This window comes from Mustela nigripes, chromosome 15 (genome assembly GCF_022355385.1).
Source record: "Mustela nigripes isolate SB6536 chromosome 15, MUSNIG.SB6536, whole genome shotgun sequence".
In the NCBI taxonomy this organism is placed as follows: Eukaryota; Metazoa; Chordata; class Mammalia; order Carnivora; family Mustelidae; genus Mustela; species Mustela nigripes.
In genome coordinates, this window is record NC_081571.1 from 4,995,746 (window position 1) to 5,011,732 (window position 15,987).

General features: G+C 46.2%; 1 protein-coding gene across 4 annotated transcripts in view; it reads right to left on the reverse strand.

The window, feature by feature from the left end:
- Window positions 1-339: 339 nt before the first annotated feature.
- Window positions 340-15,987, reverse strand: part of SPATA13 (spermatogenesis associated 13) — a 149,454-nt gene continuing 133,806 nt past the window's right edge. For 3 of the 4 annotated variants that reach the window (XM_059378085.1, XM_059378083.1, XM_059378086.1), the window contains 6 exons: window positions 15,250-15,429; window positions 13,229-13,461; window positions 9,472-9,601; window positions 7,230-7,602; window positions 6,067-6,141; window positions 340-4,460 (listed from right to left, as the gene is read on the reverse strand). In XM_059378085.1, coding sequence (XP_059234068.1) covers window positions 4,285-4,460; window positions 6,067-6,141; window positions 7,230-7,602; window positions 9,472-9,601; window positions 13,229-13,461; window positions 15,250-15,429 — 1,167 coding nt within the window. In that variant the 3' untranslated portion in view covers window positions 340-4,284. Of the gene's footprint in view, window positions 4,465-6,066; window positions 6,142-7,229; window positions 7,603-9,471; window positions 9,602-13,228; window positions 13,462-15,249; window positions 15,430-15,987 lie in introns of all 4 variants that reach the window. The other variant, XM_059378087.1, reaches the window with a different exon arrangement.

A 15,987-nucleotide genomic window follows, 5' to 3' on the forward strand; every position in this document is an offset into this window, starting at 1 on the left:
AGAGTGTATACAAAGGCATGTGCGGTTCATCTACCGTCCCCGTCTAGAGAACAGAGGGGGGCCTTAGCACTTTGGGTTTGGCTTTCTCCAAGCCATGGTGACTTTTTTCACTGGGAGCCCTTTCTTCCATACCTGTCTACTGGCTTAAGCCTGCTCGTCCATGGATGAATTTTTACTGAAAGGAAGTCTATCAATGTCCAGACAGGAAATGAGCTTGAAATGCCAGAAACCCACCTAGCACTCACTCTCTACATTAAAAAAAAATTTTTTTAATTAAAAAAAAAAAAAATTAAAAAAAAATATATAGTCTTATTTTACTACTCAGATGCATTACTGGAACCAGTTTGGCAAATTAACTTTAATATACAGATACAAAACAACAAATATAGATTCACAGCATTTACAAGAAATCATTCAAATAACATTGTAAATTTTTTTTTTTTTTACAAAAACTTCATTCAACAGAAATACATGTGAAGTTATAGCAGTCTTGTACAACATACTTCAGCTGTCAACAGCAAATTCATCAGTTTTGAAGCTGGCACGTGACTTAACATTGTCTTGATGTTGAGTTAAGTTCAAGGAAAAGGTTACTAAAAGCTGCAAAATAGTTAAGTTAAATGCAGCTGATGCTATTATTTACAAAAAGACCAATTATTAAATTACAGAATGTTCTATCTAAAAACATTTGCATCAAATATGTAAGTTTCTGGGTTTTTCCTTTTAAGTTCAGAGAGTTGCTACTTACTCTTCTCAAAACCGTTTGAGCTCTACTGTCACTGCAAGCCTCCTGAGAATAAGAGCATTAGTCAAGTGGAATTTGAATAAGAACATGTGTCAGTTAAGCTTATAGGGACGAATGTTTTTGAAAAGTTGGACCCAGCTGATTTGTGGCCAGCATCCCTGGCCTGTCAGCCATAGAAGGACGTGTACCCACACTTGTTAGTGCTGTCCTGTGAGGGACACATCGGTTTCTCCCATCTTCCATAAAATAACAAGACAGCAATTTTCTCCTTAACTCCAGGTAATCAGGCTCTTCTATTCTGGCTAGGTAACTAACTTGATGTGTATTGAGAAATATCAGCAGTTTGGGCATGGAGAGTTTTCCAGCAGATAAATACTGAATCATGGCTTTTACAGAAGACTTCTATTGTGATACAAAGTGAATTAAATGCACTTCTGCTTTGTGTCCAGACAACAGTGGTGTAGGATTGAGGGCATTTTCTGAACAGGCATGGAGTTGGTCTTCGTCTGGATTAGGTATAAAAATGTACAACGTATTCAGAACCATATTCGTGCAGACAGGGATGAAATGTTTTCAATGACAAAATCAGATCTACGAGGGGAAAAGAGGAGAGCTTCTGAAAACAAACAAAAAAACAATAAAACAACCTAGCAAGAAGGGTCCCCCAGGAAAGGCTCTGGCACATTGCTGCCAACCTTTTGCTTACTTGCAGGCCAAGGACGAAGAATGCAATTTCTCTAAGATTTTACAAACATTCCATTTATGACAGTTTACGATTTATTGCAAGGTTGTGCACTTTAGGTACGATGAAAATCGAGAAGGTTGATTTTGACCCAAGGCCAAGGCCATTTCAACTGTCTTCCAACAGGTTCTGAAACATAAATAATAAATTGAGATTTGTCAAAGCGTTTTGCTATCTTTGTGTGTGTGTGTGTGTGTGACAGACAGAGTGCGTGTTTGTGTATTGTGGGGGCATCTGCATTATGCAATACGAGGTTAAAATGAGGAAAAAGGGAGAAAACAAGATTCCCAAGAAATCCATACAAAATCCATTTGGGGGCTCTTGGTTTATTTCTCTCGTGTTCTTTGCAAGTGGAGCACAGGACTTACATCAAGAAGGAAAGTGGGCAAATCTAAAATTAGAATACCGAGCCATCGATTCTTTACTAAACTCATGCGTCTGGTAATAAAACTCAAACTAGATAAACAGATTTAAAAGAAGTAAAAGGCATTCTACCTTCTTAAAAAATGTTCTCATTTTTCAAAATCACCAGAGAAGGCCAAGCAGAACCTACTCAGGGTGGGTTGCGATCAAATGACCCCACCCCACCCCCCACCCTGCATGGAGCTCACGGGGGCGGCGCTGGGCACTGTCCAGGCGCCGGTGCCCGAGCTTCCTGCTATTTCTGGAGAGTCCCTGGAGGGACAGGTGGCAACCAGAAGTCAGGGCTCTGATAGGAAGTACAGTGGGACTGGTCACAGAACTTAAATCACTTCATTGCACCTTAGGAAACATTAGTAAATGGAAGCCCATGCAGTGGCTCTTTACTTGAATTGACTCCTCACTGAAAATGGGACATAGGCAAATGGTTCTCTTTTCTTCCCTAATTTTCTTGTGTTAAAAAAATATTCAAAATTGTTGCATATACAAACAACTCTGTTTAGCACAGAGACTCCTAGTTATTGCTGACGGGTCCACAAAAAGCATTTTAAGTGTAATTTTCAAAATAGGTCATTATATGCTCTTGGTAAAAGTTTTAGGTCAGTTATATAAATGCAACTAAAATCGAGAGGTCTATCCACAAAAGAAACAAGTGTATGTATACACACACACACGCACGCATGTGCGCGCTCTTACACTCGGAGCCACAGCACCTCCTGGAAGCTTCCTCAGAGAAGCAGCCTCTATCCTGGGACACTGGGTATCAGGGAGCCCAGGGCAGCACCACCTTGTAGCCGTCCTACGTCCAAGTGAGCACATCATGGGGGCAGACCTGACAACATTTCCAGGTAATGCTCGAAGGCCCACCCAGATGTCCAGAATTAGGTCTTCTTGATGTGGGATGTCACCTCCTTCGGGACCGGCCCTGGGTAGGGGGATGGTGGGGGTGAAGGAGGAGGGACCAGACGCCTGGAGGTACAGTTTCTACCTTTGTCTAGGACGTTACAGGTTTGTTTATTCTCCAGCACAGGCCTACTGGAAAACAGGACTCTGAGTAGTGTACAAAAAGGGGATTCTCACATAGAAAACCAAAGTGTGGATGACAATATCCCCATCCAGTGCACTAAGTACATTTAAAAGGCCTCTCCCTTGCAGAACTTGTCTCCAGACATATTTAAAAGTTATTTTCATCAACACTTACAATATAGACAACGAGGAGATTACTATCGCCAGATATCAGCCCATGTGGCCTTCGTTAGAACAGACTGCTATGTCTGAGTCTAGATGTATTGTTAAGATCTCTTAATAAAGAATGAATCTTCAGAACCCTCCTGACAGATTAATAAGAGTGGGGTTAGCACGACCATTGGGGCTTACGCAACAAAGTCAGCTTCGAATCCTGAGGAAGGTGGGCTACTCTGAACCACGTGTTTTCTTGGTGGAATGTTCAGGTCACTGTAACTTAATTACTTATTCTGGTGGGAACTCCAGAAACTACTGGTGGGAAAGCACACTGAGCTCTGAGATGTCCTTCCACGGATGCATGTGCATGTTTCGTTTGTATCAGATAATTAAAATAAATGGGTTTCTATATTGCAAATGGATAGGTCTGATTAATTCCTTAGGTCACGACGTGCACATAGGTGTGACTTCTGCCCATGGAGTTACATGCTGTACACACCAGCAGGAAGGGACCTGCCTTAAGGGCAGTTTACCCTGTGGCAGGATTTCACACTTTCTCCCTGGAAAGCAGCTGCATCTTCAGGATGCTGAAGTCCCCCGGACCGTGTTCCCCAGAAGCGATTCATCACGCTTCTCCCTCTAGCCTGTAGGGGACGCATCTTGCCAGGGGAAGCTGGCACTACCACTTGGTAACAATTCAGAGGACACCAGGGGACACCACGGCCATCTGCACTGAGGCGCTAAGTCGCCTAATACTGTGAAGACAGGAACAGCTTGTCCATGCTGTGAGACGCTACTGTACCAACCCCATCATGACTGTCCCCTTTGAATCCACGTGCCAAAGTGGCATTGTCACCGAGTCCCTCCTCAGGAACAGCAACAGGGCGTGCGCCCATCATCAGTGATGCCCACTGGGATCACCACTCAGCATCACCGCAGAGCAGGTCACTGGTTCCTGCGGCCCAGCCATCTTGGCACAGGGCCCAGAGTGGTCTCATGGACATCAAGGCCATGCGTCATGACTCCGTCTCCCTTCCTAGGAGGAGGCTGGGTCTTCAGAGGCACCTCGGTCACGTCCAAGACTTCTATTCTTCACCAGTCCCCGAAAGAAATTCTCAGCACTGGGTTGAGCACAGAGAAACAGAAATGGTTCTCCTCTTTACAGACACCTCAGCTAACGTGTAGCCTCCAGTTTTCATTTCTTGAAAGGCGTGAGTTTGTTGAACGTGTGCCAGAAGAGCGACGGCTTCCTCTTGGGCTCTGCCAGGGCAAACACCTGCTGCTGGGGGACGCTGGTGGGCACGGTGACGTGGCGCTGGTGAAGGGGGTGCAGGTTCTGGTGCGGCGGGGCCACGGGGCATCCGCTGTAGCCTAACTCGAGAGGGGAGAAGGGTGGAACATGGACCCAGCATCACTCGTTAGCCGGAAGGGAAAAACAGCACCAAGACTTGAGTTCTTAGCTGATTCTTAATTCATATGAACCCAAAGTACACCTAAGAGCCAACATAACAGCACCTACCAGCTGCTGTGAGAATTAAGAGCTCATATAAGTAACGTGCTGAAAACAGGCCCCCGAACCGAATCGCATAATCGAAACGGTTTCACTGGAATAGGTTTTCAAATCTGCACTGAGGTAATGAGAAGACCTGGGACACTGAGCTCCAGGACTGCAAGCTAACTGTGAAAGTCAGAGTGACAGGAGGAAAGAGCGTGGGTCCTAGAGTGAGCCAGGACTCAGTCCAGAGGGCATCCTGGCCCTGACCCGCCACAAGACTCTCTCGGCCTTCCCTGCTGAGAGGTGCCCAGCAGGCGACCACCACCAATGTTCCCTCCATTCAGGTGCCTAGCTGCTGAGCCAGTGACTTCTGGCAGATGCCGACACAAACTGATACACTCTAACAAATGGATATTTACTGGTCACCTGCTACTGATGTGGAGATCCAAAAAAAGAACGAGAGTTGGTTTTTTTCCTCCTCAAAGGTACTTATCACTTAGTGGGGGGGGGGGGGGGGGGGGGGGGGGGGGGTGGGGGGGGGGGGGGGGGGGGGGGGGGGTGGATTCTGCCTCTGAACAGGGGAATGGAACACTGAGGGTTGTTTTGGTCATGAATTCTTCTTGGCCCTCGGCTGATGGCACATCATCCTGGGCTTAACTGGTCTTGTTTTTGCACTTTTGGTTATGAAAATCCTGAGTGGGACACACTTCAGAGGATAAATTGTTCTTAAGAGTAGGAAGTCAATCTGAAGAAAAGGTTGTAAGAATATAACAAATATTTTTGGAATAAAAATCCTTATTATTTTATTTCCATTCGGTGAGATCACGTGTTATTATCAGTACTATAAAAAAATGAATAAAATAAAATGTTTTTTTGCTCATCAGGACAACGAATGAGGTGTGACCTGAGCACCAGTCATCTTCAGTAGCCATCAGGCAATCTACTGTGCATGCAGAGTATGGATTCGTTGCTCTAAATAAGCTAGTGTGTTTTCTTTCCAGCTCATTTCTTGATCTACTGGACTTTTGGACCCTTTTTTCTTACCTACGCTAGAATGCAGCCTGCACTGATAAGCACTTTGGGGCTGGAGATTTCCTCCATGCATGCCCGAAACACACAAGAGCTGCTGGGTTGCCTTGGAATGGTGAGCTGGCTGGCCCGAGGAAGAACGCCAGCACGACCTCAGGGTAGGGAGGTGTAGAAGCTCTTCGGCAACCAGTTCAAAACACATCTTACAGGCTCATGTTCAAATGTCAGCATATACTGAAGCATACTCACCCTAAACCCAAATGCAGACTAGTCTAAACCACCTACTGGGTGGGGGGGGGGGGTTGATCCCTATCATTCTGAGTTTCAACCGTATGTCTCTCCTTTGTCGGGAGCTGATCATCAGCGTGCTAATGACTTCATTCTCCCTGCTTTTAATTCCCATACTGACACGCATGAAGAAGATAAGAAGACGAAGCCTTCTTCAGAACTTACCTTTTGACTTTCCATGTCCCGCCTTTTGAGCATTTAACATGGCGAGTTTCTTTTGATTTTCTGAAATTTCCATTCCTGGATTTAGGAACAGACATGACAAACATTCAAAACAGGTGAAATAAGTCAATCAGAGAAAGACAATTATCGTATGACTTCCCTAGGAGGATAGGGGAAGGGAGCGAAAAATAAAATAAGACAAAATCAGAGAGGGAGATGAACCATAAAGAGACTCCTAACCATAGGAAACAAACTGAGGGCTGCTGGAGGGGTGGCGGGCAGGGGCATGGGGTAACTGGGTGATGGGCATTAAGGAGGGCACCTGATACAATGAGCACCGGGTGTGATACACAACTGATGAGTCACTGACCTCTACTTCTGAACCTAATAATACACTATACACCATATGTTCATTAATTGAATTTAAATAAAATTTTTAAAAAGTGACACCATTAGAGAGTAAAACTAAAACATGACCCATATTAACCTTGAGGTGTTCAACATAACCTGCAGCAAAGAACCTTATTCCCCAAGGAACTGTAAGAGGTTGACAAGATTACAAATGGAGAAGCAGCAAGGACTGTCCCCAGGACAGACACTAGGATGACATCCTCCCAAGCAGGACCCGCTCCTGGGTGCAGTGGGGTACTCTGAGTATCAACACATGGACAACTGACTAAATGCTGCCTTGTAGGAACTCTGTCTGTCATGGGCTGTCCCGCAGCCAGTTCAGAAGCACAGCTGACCCCTGAGCAACATGGGGTTGAACAGCGTGGGTCCACTTATATGTGGGGTTTTCTCGATAAATACAGGGCAGTGCTGTAAATGTATTTCGTCTTCCTTATGATTTTCTTAATGACATTTCCCCAGTTTACCTTATTGTAACAATACAGCATATAATACATACAACATAGCAGATGTGTGTTAATCCACTATGTTATCGGTAAGGCTTCTGGCCAGTAGTGGGCTGGGACTAGTGAAGTTTTAGGGGAGTCCGGCATTAAATACGGATTTCTGACTGGCGCGGGGATTGGTGCCCCAACCCCTGCACTGCTCAAGGGTCAGCTGTATGAAGGATGTGTACCCCCCGGGAGAAGGCTGGGAAGAGCCGTCTCCCAGGGCTGTAGGGCCGGCGCCTGAGGCCGGGCGGCAGAGGCGCTGCTCACCCATCTCGCGGTCCTCCCGCACGCGCCGCCTCTCGTCCTCGCAGGCCTGTAGCCACCGCACTTTGTCCTCTTGCTTTCTGGCACAGAACAGATGAACCTCGTCCGTGGTTCTGCTGACGAGCTTGAAGGCGTTCTTCACGCTGAGGTTCCAGTCCTTGTCCCGGCCGTCCTCCAGGTCCACTAGCTCCACGTCATCCATGTCTGTGCGGCCCCTGTAGTAGAGCACGTCCCTGCGCAGCAGGTCCTTCTTGCAGGACACCAGCTGGTGGTCGAATAGGAAGAACGTCCGCTGCTGGCTCTTGCCATGCCTGGTGACCTTGGTCAGCTCCCCGGAATGGATCAGCTCAGAGCTGCGATCTAGGATATCCAGCCCCTGCGAGGATGAACACGCATCTTAAGACCTTCCCGTTCAGATTGTGTGAGAATGGGTCACGCTACAAGGACAAGTCCTGACACTCTTTTTCCCACTTTCCAGTTAAAGGAGATCCATTCAGAGGTCAGCGGGGCTAAAAAAGGGCACTTCCAAACACGGGTGGTTCATCTCCTTGTGTGTGAAACTTCTTCTCTTTATTTCCTACCCAGTGGGAAAATGTTACAGTGCCTCTGTGCTGTCTGAAGGGTCTTCCTTACAAGGATGAATGGACTCCCGTCAGTCTGAAATGGCTGCTCCTCGGGGAACACGGACACGAAGGAGGCTTTCTACGTGGGGCGGACTTACTGCTCTAGACTCGCGGGCTCTGGCTTTTCAGTCTGGTATGTAGCGTGGCTCCCAGAATAACTAGCTTAGGATATTGGAAACAAAAGACCAGACAGCAAATAGCCAGCAAGGTATCAGTAAAACTTCTGACAACGAATTATCCCCTAAATGTCACCATCCAAGAGCACAAGGAAAAAACACATCTTTACAGTATTAGGTTGGGGTTAACCCAATGGAACTCTGTGATACTCAGTACAACACCGGCCTCTGATTTATAAGATTTTATCTTCCTTTAATCCCAGTCATACACAGTATTTTGTGGAGGCAAAAAACTACTTTGACTCCAAAATAGTTCTTCTACTGGCTTGCCTAGAGCAATTCTGTGCCCTAGATTCTTCACTTACAAAATAAGAGAGTTTAATGCGGTGATGTCTGAAGGCCCATCCCAGCTCCAGAAGGCTCTATGCCCCCTGAAATAGAAGTATTTCTTTCCAACGTTCACTGCTGTAACCTACTTTAGTTAAAAACCTAACTTCCCAGTCCAAACTCTCTTAATTCTTAGGGACAGTGAGTTCTGCCCAATTAGTTTAATGTACAATGAATTTTGCTTGGTCTGAAAACAATCAGAACAGCATTCGTTGTTTGAGCAAAGCCACTTAACCCTGCCATGTTTCCATTCCCCTATCTGTTAATGTGGGTAACAGCAGCTCCTACCCCACAGGATTACTGAGAGCATTAAATGAGTTCATATATAGAAATGGCTTAGACTAGTGCCAGGCACGCAGGAAACACAACCGCTGTCATTTTTATAAATAAATGTGCATACATGTACATGCACATACGCACGCTGGACCAGCGTGACCAGCCTGGGCCAAGCACTGCATCTGCCACCGTCTTCCAGTATCCTCATGAGAGCTCTATGAGGTAGCTACTATTTTCAAACCCATCTTAAGGATGAAAATCTTAATCTTGCCCAGATCATATCCAATTCAACCACAGGCAGTGAAAGTCCAGAGTCCATACACCCACCACACTATTTGTATTCTAAATGTTCTTCAGGGGCGCCTGGGTGGCACAGTCGGTTAAGCGTCTGACCCTTGGTTTCCGCTCTGGTAGTGATCTCAGGGTCGCAAGATAGAGCCCCGTGTCCCACTCTGCACTCCACTCAGTCTGTGTAGGACTCTCCCTTTACTTTTCCCCACCCCCACACCCTCTCGCTCTCAAATCAATAAATATTAAAAAAATGTTCTCCCGTTGGTCTCATGGAACATACTTTCCAGCAGGAAAGACAGAGCGTAAATAATAAATTAATTACAGACATCCTTCAGAGAGGATTTTTTTGGTGGAAGTGAGTTTCTGGTAAAGTAGCTGACTGTTAAGTTCAACCACCTGCCTCAAAATATACACACCATTAGAGCCAAGAATATAAAGTTATGATGTATCAGTGACAGGATGTCACAGAACGTCATCAAATGAGACTAGAGTCAGGGAGGGCGTAAGCAGCGCTGGGCAGTGGAGCAGATGCGGGAACGGGTGCACACTTACCTCCCAGCCTACGATGGACACCTGCCACCGCGCTATCTTGTCTATGCTTTCCAGCCTGCGCTTGCGCTCATTGATCAGACACGCCACGTTCTTCATGGCTTCGTAGGCTGCCTTTATGTTGTTGTAATCACTGTAAAGTAGGAGGCTCGTTTTAACCACAGAACCTGAAACCCATGAAACAGGACTGACAAAGTAATAAACTCCATCCTGGATTTGTATACTAATAGTCTAGACAGAGGAGCATTTAAATAACAGCCATTGTTTCCTTTTTCTTTTCCTCCATGAATAGACCACAGTCTCCATAGGTTAAGGGAAATGACCGAATGCAATCCGGCATTCTTCAGAATAAGAATCTTTTCATTCATTTCTCAGAAATCACAATGAATGAAAGTAAATGCCACAAGAAATAAAGTTTTAGTCACAGTGACAATGGATTATTTTCAATAAAGAAAGGATAGTCTTTATGACTGATTTGTTTCTCAGAGAGCCAGTTTTGCTATATAAAATACTTTGAAAATAACTAACCATTCTCAAGAGAAATTATTCGCTTTGAGTCTCATCTTCTACCATGATCAGGAAAGGACACAAAGAGGACACAAGCCACAGAGGCTCGACGCGGGGAGTTACGTAAATGCTGACACCATACACAGCTCATTGAGGGACCTTTGTTTCTGGCGCTTCCTTATGCTACAGTCAGAGCAAACTGCAATGTCCTCTGGAGGAGGCTCTTGTTCCTCAGCCTCTAAAACTGCAGGTACCAGGGAAACAAACTACAGGTCTACTTGCCACACAGACTAGAACAGAACCTGGCTCGTACTGGGAAGTATGATATTCAGGTTTTGCTCAGAGTTAATAATCTGGGGACATATAAACCAATCATCCAGCTAATAATCTGAATTCTTTGCTTTTCATCACTTTCCTGTGTCTTTTTTTTTTTTTAAGACTTTATTTATTTATTTGACAGACAGAGATCACAAGTAGGCAGGCAGAGAGGAGGAAGCAGGCTCCCTGCTGAGCAGAGAGCCCAACGTGGGGCTCGATCCCAGGACCCTGGGATCATGACCTGAGCGGAAGGCAGAGGCTTTAACCCACTGAGCCACCCAGGCACCCCCACTTTCCTGTGTCTTATGAGATAGAGCTTTTGGATCTCAGTAGCACCGAATTATATCCTCCTGCCCAGCAAGGAAAGAAAGCCCTGGAAGCAGATTCTATTGTCTATTTACCAAACACAAATGACTCAGCCCCTGGGAAGTCCCTGGGCATTCCCCCACAAGGCAGACCCTGCTGCCTCTAGACAGGCCTATTCATACTCAGCAGCGGAGCACAAAGGAAGAACAAAACAGACACAGGGGACTGCCAAAATAATGGAGCAACCACCCACCCCAGACCTCCAGCAATGAAGAAAGTGTACAAAATAATTGTACATTTTTTCCTACAAGATGTTCTAGAGATATTCAATCTACAAGATGTTCAATTCTAGAGAAGAGACAGAATATAATCGTTTTTCGAAAAAAAAAAATTTTTTTTGTTTTCCTGAAGATAAGGAAATGGGTTTTCTGTCATTTCCTTTAAAAGGATTTCGGGGGGGTGGTAAGAGCCAAAATAGGCAAAGGCCTCATACTGAAAAATGCCCTTAAAAAAGAAAAACTAACTACTAAAGGATGATGTATAGTCCCCTGGTCATACCTTGCTCATATTGGAATGTACCAATCTGCTTGTCCACGTCTGTCAAGATGTCTCTGCCTCTTATTCTTTTATATATTTTCTATAGTTCCTTATCGTGGTATATTTTTTTAACATTTTCTGCAAATTTGTGGCTCTCTTGACTTTGCTATTTTCCCTGCACTCAAGTTTTCTTATTTTTCCATCAGAAAAAGAAAAATACATATAGCTATCTTCCCTTTTATCTATTTCAATGAACTCCTTTCTCTTATTCCTTTAATCTTAATTCTTTATACTAGCATCCACATCTAGCTTCTACTGTTTGGTAACCTAGCTCTCTATCTCGTTCCAGTTTCCAATCTAATTGCAAAAAGATTCCTTTTATAAGCCCTGTGTCTCCACAGGAGTCCAGCAGGCAGCAGACAGGGCAAAAGAATGCTCCGTGAAGCACACCCCCCAGGGTCAGGCGCTGCCGCAGATAATCTGACTGCTCTCAGGGCCACACTTAGCTGGTAGAACCCACAACTGTTGTGGTTTGGCACAGTATATTTCCTCTGGCTACAATCCTGTCCCCCCTCTCTCATACTAGAACCTTCCAAGACCGTCCGTTCAAGGGCTGCAGGCGCACTGAAAGCTTTGTACCAGTGACACGGAGTCACAGCTGAGGTTTGACTCTTACCTAAAACAGTAAGCTTCATCCTAAAACCTTGCCCAATGGCATTCCAGCTCTGGCCTGGTGAGAATAGAGCAATGCCCAACCAGTGCCACCTAAAGACACCACACAGTTTGGGACTTGTGCATCTCGGGGAATGGCACTGAATGACCTGTCCATTCCAACACTGAAGGGGTGAGATCTTACAAAAAATCACAGCAAGAAAACCAGGAGTTGTTATTAAGTAAGCGATGGATAACTTTTTGGCTCCCCTAGAAGAACTTAGTTAAGGACAAAGCAAGTCACACAAGGAAATGGAGCTTTGGGGTAACTGTGATGAGAAGCCCTGTGCTCCACACACAAGGGGATGGGGTGGAATGATCACGGAGATAGGCAAGCACCTGGGCTGAGCCTGAAAGGTCTTAGGGGTGCCTGCATGGCTCAGTGTGTTGAACGTCCAACTCCTGGGTTTTGGCTCAGATCATGATCTCAGGCTTGTGAGATCAAGCTTTGTGTCCAGCTCTAAGCTCGGCGCAGAGTCGGCTTAGAGATTCTCCCTCTCTCTGCCTCTGTTCCTCCCCCCGTTCCATGTGGTCTCTTTCCTTAAATAAATCTTTAAAAAAAGAAAGGGCTTAGGGCTGGACAGGACCTCAACGGGATGCTTCTCCAAGCTAACCCAAAGCATTACGCTATATCCTTAAGATTTCCCCAGTCTTCCAGAAGTTTAAACTATGGTAGTCCTCACCCTTCTCTAAAGAAGCATTTTGTTGCAGTACATGATACTGCTCTGAGGGGGAGCTGCTGTAGGACGGGGAGCAAAGTATCTCTGAAACTGTATTCACAATGGTGTCTTTTAAAAATTGTTCTTGGGGTGCCTGGGTGGCTCAGTGGGTTAAGTCTCTGCCTTCTGCTCGGGTTGTGATCTCAGGGTCCTGGGATGGAGCCCCACATTGGGTTCTCTGCTCAGCAGGGAGCCTGCTTCCCCCCTCTCTCAGCCTGCCTCTCTGCCTACTTGTGATCTCTGTCACATAAATAAATAAAATCTTCAAAAAAAAAATGTTCTTATGAACTACTGAGTAGCTACAAAAGAGGAGTTATAAAACAGACATCAGTTTTAAGGACCAACAGTACAATACAAATCCCTCTATGCTCCTGACACAGTTTAAGGATTATTCTTACTTTTTTAGTGTTTCTAGGAATGGATATTCTGGAGCCTCTTCCCACAACCCATTTTAAGACCTTATAATCTTGAACATTCTAAGCAAAGTGACAATTTCTTCCATGACGCTAATCACTGACCAAGAGCGTCAAGAGGGCCCCTAAACCTGCAGGCCGCCGCCACTCTGTGAAGCCCTGAGTGCCGCCCCGGGGACCTGGGGTGCGGGGCTGACAGCGCAGGGTGGGTGCTGCGCGCGCATCCGCCAGCAGGCACGACGCTCCCACCTGTGCTCAGGCGTGGTGTACTTGAGCAGCTCGGCCAGCTGCAGAGGGTACTTGCAGATCTTCTGCACTGGCGTGAGGAGGAAGCCGTCGATGGCGATGTCGATCATCTGCTGGAGCAGGCGGCAAGCCTCGAAGAAGTGTCGGTATCTGCCCTGCTTCATCAGGTTGGACAGCTCCGCGCAGGCGCCTGGGTGGTTGTTACAGTACTCGGAATAGATGGCGAAGCCCTCTTGCTGGGAAGCAGAAGCACAGCCGCGTCAGACCAGGGGCCAGCTTCGGGCCACGACCTCTTCTCTGAGGTGGGGGTAGGGAGCACGTACAGACCAGGTGTGGTTGTGGCTGGAAGGGTGAGGGTGGGGGGAGGGGCTATCTTTGTGGGGTGGCAGCGCTAGGACTTGGCGTCCTGGTCCCACTCGAAGCCCCATTCCGTGTACCCCAAAAGTCGCACAGGGCTTCCGTGGGAGAGAGGGACCCTCTGCCACCACTGTGTCCGCCCTAGCTCTGCTCTGAGGAAAAGACAGGCACTATTCACAAATCCAACTCTCTCCCCCTCCTCCTCTTCACTTTCACTGATAAACATGGTGGTGATCATGACCATGAAGACAGGATTCAAAGCCACCACCTGCTCCCCTCACTGCAAGTCCTTTCCTTAACAACCTGCCACCTGGCTTCCACACACATGTCCCTTCCGATGTCTGATCAAAAGCCCCTGGATCACTTCCTTTCTCCTCTGCCTCTCACTTCCAGGCTGCTGCCGCCCTGCTGGCCAACCTGTGCAGGCGTGGTGGGCTTCCCCCAGTTTCCACAGAGGCCAGGAGGCCGGCTCCTAACACCTACCCTGCCCGCAGCGGTGTCTTTCAGCCTGCGTCCTGCCTCACCGTTTATCCTTGTCCCTGCTCAACACAACATGTTGCCCGCCAGACTACTTCCCTACAAAACAGGTTTTCCCAACCCACCTGTCAATTCTTTGAGCCCCAACAGTCTGCAAGCAGTTCAAACAGCTACTTGCCCATGTTCCCCAAGAATAGTTTCGTCAGCTGGTGCTCAAAAATCCCCTGCCAGCATCACTGTCTTTCCGCATCCGTACTGCAGCCCAGCCCACCCTAGCCCCCAGCCCCTTCTGCCCAGCAGCAGCACACCTTGTCCCTCAGCTGGACTCTCCAGTGGTCCAGGACCACGGCAAGGCCCACACAGCCTAGAGGCTCAACCTTCCCCAGGTCCTGCCCCCTGCAGCCTGACCTTCACTGACCTCTGAAGCCTCTCTCTCTCAGAACCTTCTGCTCTGGCCAAACAGGCCCAGTGCATTCATGGGGCTGATCTTCCCATGCGTGGGACCACCACAGCATTATTTCTGGCTGTTTAACCCACCCTGCCTCTGTGTAGTCACTGTGAACACCCAAAGAGCGCCACGTGAGGCAGCTGTTGTCACTGCTGTCACTATCACAATGATTACACCCATCTGGGCTGGGAATGAAGTCTCTTTCCTGTGAAATCTGTTAGTATTAAACATAGGCAGTCAATCCCCAGTTATAAGCCCGCTATCATCATAAGACTGTTCTGAGGCAGTTTTCGGTATCCTTGGTCTGAATCCACACCTGACCTTTACTCAGATGTGACCTTGGGTCAGTTACTCTCTGGGCTATAGTTTCTGCATGTGGAAAATGGGTAAAATAATCACACCTTCTCCATAGCAGTACAGAAGCTAATATAAGCAAACCCCGGAAACCATGCTTAACATACAATAGTCACTTAATAGGTATTATGAGAAATTATTCCAAATACAACCTCCTAAAACCCTCAAAACTGCATACAAGTGGGAAGATTTTGAAATCTTGTGGTATTTAGGTAAAGAATAACCACATAAGCGAAACAACTTAATTTGCAGCTGACATCTCCAGTCCCTAGGAGATTAATCCAGCAAACAAAGCAAGAAACAGAACAAAAAGGACTACTTTCTAGAGTGGAAAACATTTCAAAATTATTTAACCGGATGTTAGAAAGAAGAAGTAACAGGTGCATACATGTTGAAGAAAGCAGGATCCTATTTCACTTAAATGAGGTTCCTCTTTATTGTACTGCTTCTCAAGGTCTTTCAGGAACTTTCTTTGGAATTTGTAAATATCTTCAATGTTTCCAAAAATGGTGGCTAGTTGTGCAACAGTGAACATTCCGGTGTGCTTGCGACACTGTCGAATATAGCCCTGCAAACAGCAAAGTAAACTTTTAAAAATTAATCTGGAGATTACAGCAATTATTTACTTGAATAATATAGCATTGGGGATGCAAAGCCATTATTGTGGAAGGGATTTTAATTAGAGAAAATTATTTTAACCCTATGGGTCCCTGTTGGGATGATCATACCTCGGAGACGCCGGGGTACTAAGAATATTTTAAAAAACAAAAGGAAAGAGAACAGGTGCATGTGGCTGGATGTGTATAGCAAGAAACTATATGAAGTTTTCAGATTATGTTCCTGAAACAAAGTTGATTGGTTTCAAATATTTTAAATATTTAAATATTTTAAAGTGCAAACATTGGGACTGTCACACTTTTTCTAAACTCTTAAGATTCTCTCATCCCTAATGTCATTTTACAGCCGAGAAGACCTGCCAAATACACCATGTCACAGCCTGATGAAGAGCTCACGCAGCTGGCTCAGTGTCACGGCAAAGAGCCAAGAACATGTTACCCAAGGATTCTACCACCACCTACTTTCTATAGAGAACATAAAGCTGCATCTCTTTAATCCAAGGCCTGCA